Source organism: Sinocyclocheilus anshuiensis, unplaced genomic scaffold (assembly GCF_001515605.1).
Source record: "Sinocyclocheilus anshuiensis isolate Anshui unplaced genomic scaffold, SAMN03320099.WGS_v1.1 scaffold546, whole genome shotgun sequence".
Taxonomy (NCBI): domain Eukaryota; kingdom Metazoa; phylum Chordata; class Actinopteri; order Cypriniformes; family Cyprinidae; genus Sinocyclocheilus; species Sinocyclocheilus anshuiensis.
Window position 1 is genome coordinate 1531238 of NW_015542451.1, and position 5254 is coordinate 1536491.

Sequence of the window (5254 nt, forward strand, 5' to 3'; positions counted from 1 at the left end):
CTCGTTCAATGTTGGGCGTTCTTTGTAAAGCTGCTTTGGAAATGATATGCATTGTAAAAAGCACTACACAAATAAACTGCACTGACCTGTAAACCTCAGTCATTAGAAATGCTTACAGTGAGAAAAATGAGGATTCTTCAACATGTTTTACGATAGCTAACAATACAATGACATTATTAAAGCATTATTGAAGTACGTAACATCTGTGCCACTTATGTCACCAAACAATATGCTGAAATAATGAGTCTGAACACCCCCCCCCCACCCCCCATCTGCAATTGGTCAATCAAATAGATAGACCCGCCCCAAACTCATGCTATGCAACAGAGCCCACCCATTTTTTAGGTTCTAGTATTTTTGCTATTAATTTTTCCCATAGGGATTTTGTTTAAGAGTTATAAGCCATGAACTAACAAGCGACAAAGGTACAAGACTGTGAACTTACTGACTTTGATAAGTGAAAGAACTACAATCCCATCAAGCATTGCGATTGACATAATGAATTAAAAACAATGGATATATATAAAAAACTATTGATTTGCCTGTTTTGATTCTCTGATTGGCAGAATTATGGGTAATGTAGTTTTTCACCAATAATTCTAATGCTCAACAGGATTATTTAAGAAACAAGTTGAAATAACGCAACTTCAACAAAAGCATATACAATCTATCTACAACCCTGTAGCTCAAAACAGGTATGTGTTTAACAGCTTCAAAAATCAATTCCCCTGTGGAAAAAATGAATGGGATTTTTACTTCCAGAACCCGACTGTTGCACTCTATTGGATGAAGCAATGTTGCTGTGCTAGTCTGGATGAGATGTTCAAAAAAGGACTTGCTGTGGACTTGAAAATCAACATGAAAATTGCTGACAAGAGTTTTTGTGTCTGTAATCTCTAAGATCTTTCCTAGTAAATCATAAGTGACGTTTTATAGCCTCTGTTTTAGTGAATTCCCTTGATGTCTGTTGTAGTCTGCCCTAAGATTTCATCACCATATAATCATCCACAATAGACCTCACCAAATATGCTTTGTCACTGTCTCAACAGGCCTAAACAATGATGTACAGTATCCCACTGAGGTGCAGCCTGAGGGATTTCATCTGTTTACTCATATCAGATCCTTCACTGTATAATTCATTCCTGCTTTTGTCTATCTGTCCTGTCATTCCTGTTTCGCTGTGTGACTCTAATCAACGTTCGTCTGCCTCACCTGTCGAGGTGGAAAGCTGCTATCTCAGCATTGTGTCTCTGAAAGTCGACAAAATAGAAGAAGTTCTCCGGCGTCTCTTCATGTCTCTTCTGTCTGAAATCAAAAAGGACCATTTCTCTCAGTTCAACCTAAACCTAAACCAAAGTGTAGTAAAATGTAAATCTAAATAGAAAAGTGATACCTCATTGGTTTAAACATAGCTTTGCCAAAATCTTGGAGCTTTAGGGCCAACTTCAGGTGAAGACCGCTTGGTTTAACCACTGATTGGACAGTCAGAATAAAAGAAAACAGTTATATGTCCTTCTTAATATGAATGTACAGGTTAAAAAGATTATATATATATAGTATTGTGAAAATATTAGTGCTGTCAAAATAAGAATTAAGAAAGAAATTATTAGTAAAAAGACTATTAATTAACAACAGTTTTTGTGTTAACACATTTAAAGTGCCCTATTATGTCATTTTTAAGGTTCCTAATATTGTTTTGGGAGTCTCCTTCAATAGGTTTACATGCATGCAAGGTCAAAATACACTTTTGTTGTCTCAGAATATGCATTTAATATCACCTCATTTTCCAAGGATTCTCAAACGATTCGTTCGAAGCAGTTCAAAGATTCAGTCTTTCTAAGCCCCTCCTTTCGGAAACGATACACTGATTGCCATAGCTCTGTATTTTGAATGCTCGATGGAAAAATTGAACATTATTTATCATACTTACAGGATGTGATTCAGTGGAGCCAGCTGGTCCAAATAAATTGGGTGCTGAGCCGTCTTTCAAGAGCAAGCGTTTTGTGAATCCTGGGCAGTGTTGCCAGATTGGAAATGTCCAAGTATCGTACCAGAAGCTCAAAATTATCGTATTTGGAAGAAAATTATCATACACAAGAAAAAACGTACAGAATACAGCTATTTATCTACTAGATTAGAACAACAACTTTTTGACACAACCTTCAAATCACCACAATAAATCAATAACTATGCTAGGGCCCTATGAAATACGTTACGTTACGTATGAAATACGTTTTTTTTTTTTATTCCAAATTTAAATTTTTTTGGATTCAGTTTTTTTTTCCATTTTAATTTTTCTGGACTCCTTTTTAAATTGTTAAATTAAATTTTATTAATCAAAAGCACGTCTAATTAAATAATGAAACATACAATTCAACATCAAATCTATTAAAAAGTTTAACAAAAATTACATGTGTAGGGTCTTATGAAATGTTCTCCTTGTTTATTGTTACCAAATTCTGTGTTTTAATGTCTAATTGTTTGAATGCATAAAAACTACTTTTATTTATAGCCTTATGTTTTTTTTCTTTAGAAATTCTGCATTGTGTATTTTAATTTTTCTGGTTATCGAATGAAGGCATAACACATTAATTTAATTGATCTTTTAATTAATGAAAATTAAACAAATTTTATTTGTTGGCAAACAAAATTAAATTAAAACAAAATTAAAACTAAAACATGGAAGAAATATTGTGATTATTCCTTAATTTTAGTAGTAGTAGTTGTACGTACATTCTACTGAACAATAGTACATTTCTGGCAGAAACTATATATTTTTGACTCTCAGAGCAGTTCTGGGGATGTTGTTCATGTATTTATGTCCTATTTAGTGAGAAGGCAGATGCTGAAATCACCGCGAGCATTATGCGCGCTTCAGTATGTGTGTAGTAAACAAAACCGCGTGACATTCATTCAGACCATAGACTATGATTCAGACAGACACAGAACATGCAGGATTTATATTTAAATAGCCTTTTTGCGGCTTAATATTTACAGATACTAGTCCATATCACGATTTAAGTGTAATGACCTTCCTTTGATTAATTCATCCAAACTTTGACAAATTCCGTGACATTCCGCGTTATACAGTAAATTCCGTTGACTGGATTCCGCAATTCCATCCGTGTATTCCGCATCGCGGAAATCATAGGGCCATAGGCGTACCTTGCGGGAAGGTCCAAACTCAGAATCCTGCGTGTTGCCAGATGTTGAGGGTCCTGAGGTGTGCACCAACCCATTTAGAGCGTCTGTAATGAGCCGATTTCATGGCTTTGTTTTGATGAGGTTGACTTTCGAAAAAACACGTTCTGAAATTTCGAAATTATCGTACGTTATGGGATTTTTTTCATTATTGATCGTACATCGTACAGAGGTCAAAATTATCGTACAAATACGATAATTATCGTACGTCTGGCAACACTGATCCCGGGTTGATTAGAGAAGCAGTCGTCAGTAAAATGACGTGTTTGAGGGCGGGTCAAGTTGTTGAGGCGGGAATTATGCAAATGTCTTACCTCGTGTCGTGTAGGGATTCGAATTACTAACGACAATTCTTTCTTTTGGGAGAGAAAAACTTTATTTATCGTGCACTTTTGGGTTTTCAACTTTGCAGATTGTTTGCATTCACATACAGCTACATTACACACCGCATGAAAGGCAACATTCGAAATGGCACAATAGGGGCACTTTAACAGAGAATACTTATTTTTCTGTAATAAAACATATTCAGTTATATATAACTAAAGTCAAATAATAAAACAATGTTTCTAAATGTTGTATATATAATAATATACAAGTTATTATACTGGATATCATTTTGAAAATCATTAATAATGATTATATATTAACATTATCATTAATATTATGACTATTCGTGGATATAATAATTTTTCTCTAAAACATATTGGTTATATATTTTAAGTAAAGTAATAAAAAAGTTTGTAAGTTTTATATATATGCAATATGTTTCTAATTTATATGCAAAATGATCCAGAATAATGACTTCCAAGAAACACATTCCTTTTTTTAATGTGTTGTGGTGGAAAATAGGATTAAAAATGTCAGGAGATTGTTCTAACACTTGACTCTTTTTGGACTGTGAGATCTTATTTTTTGCTCCCCAGAGTCGACCTTTCGGCTGTAATAGTTTAATTATAGAGGGATCTTTACATAACAGGGCTTGTGGTGAACACAACGCTCCACCAGTGCTGTTCCTTTAGCTTTTGTCTGAGGGTTTGGCAAGCCGTGGCAGGCTGCCGGCAATCCTAAACCGCACCGTTCCAACTTCATTTAGCTCCTTTCCAGCACAATCATATCAATAGTTCACAAACTCAACCATGCTCCAAAATAACACACGAGTAATAAGCGAAACAGAAAAACAACACAAAAGTTCAAGGCAAACAATAAAAAACGTTGTAGTTATACTGTATTAGACATTCAATAAGGCCAAAAAGAGCTAAAAGGGGAAAACGAACAATAGCATTTGGTTCATGTGTAAGTGCTCGCGGCCAGATGCGGTTGTGTGGTTTTAGCATCACTGTCTGTTATGGGACGCGTTTACTCTAGACTTTCGTGAGTGTCAGCTGTTTGTTTCTGAAAGGGTTATAAAATGGCCTCATCTATCTTAACCCAGTGGCCATTCATTATAAAACACGACCATTGAAACTAGGCCTTTGTTAGTGGCTTTCTACTCTACACCACCGACTTGCAATTAGTGCTGGGCGATATACCGGTTCAAACAGTAAACCGGTTTGAATCACACACACGGTATGAATTTTGAAAAAAAATGGTATACAAGTGGCTAAGCAATGTAGAAAGCGTCTTGAATTGAGAGGTTAAGGACTCCAACAGCAGCAAGTAAATTAGGCGTGGTCACTTTAAGACACAATGCATGGCTCTAATCTAACGATACACATCAGATTGTTGACACAACTGTTTGCGTTCACTTAAGACATAGCCAACAGTTTTTCGAGGATACTCGCCAAGACGGGTATTTTGAAACTCAATTCGATGATCATTGGCTGCGAGACGCGGCTCTCTGTGTGTGCACCGAACAATGCATGAGTACTTGCACTTCTTCTTATGCTTGAATGCTTTAAAATCTCTTGAATGTTTAAAATGACAAGGCTTAAAAACACATGCAAATGATAAGCTTTCACGACGACGCACAGCAGTGGCCCATTAACTGTCCTGAGCGTCTTTCATGCTGGCCTCGGGCAGTCTGTTGAAATCGCCGGGGCCCCCCCCCCCCCCC

General features: G+C 36.1%; 1 protein-coding gene across 1 annotated transcript in view; it reads right to left on the reverse strand.

Moving 5' to 3' along the window:
* Positions 1-5254, reverse strand: part of fam20a (FAM20A golgi associated secretory pathway pseudokinase) — a 15744-nt gene that overhangs the window by 4183 nt on the left and 6307 nt on the right. The window contains exons 4-5 of the mRNA XM_016493127.1: positions 1394-1472; positions 1213-1305 (exon numbers count right to left, since the gene is read on the reverse strand). Of these exons, the coding sequence (XP_016348613.1) occupies positions 1213-1305; positions 1394-1472 (172 nt within the window). The remainder of the gene's footprint in view (positions 1-1212; positions 1306-1393; positions 1473-5254) is intronic.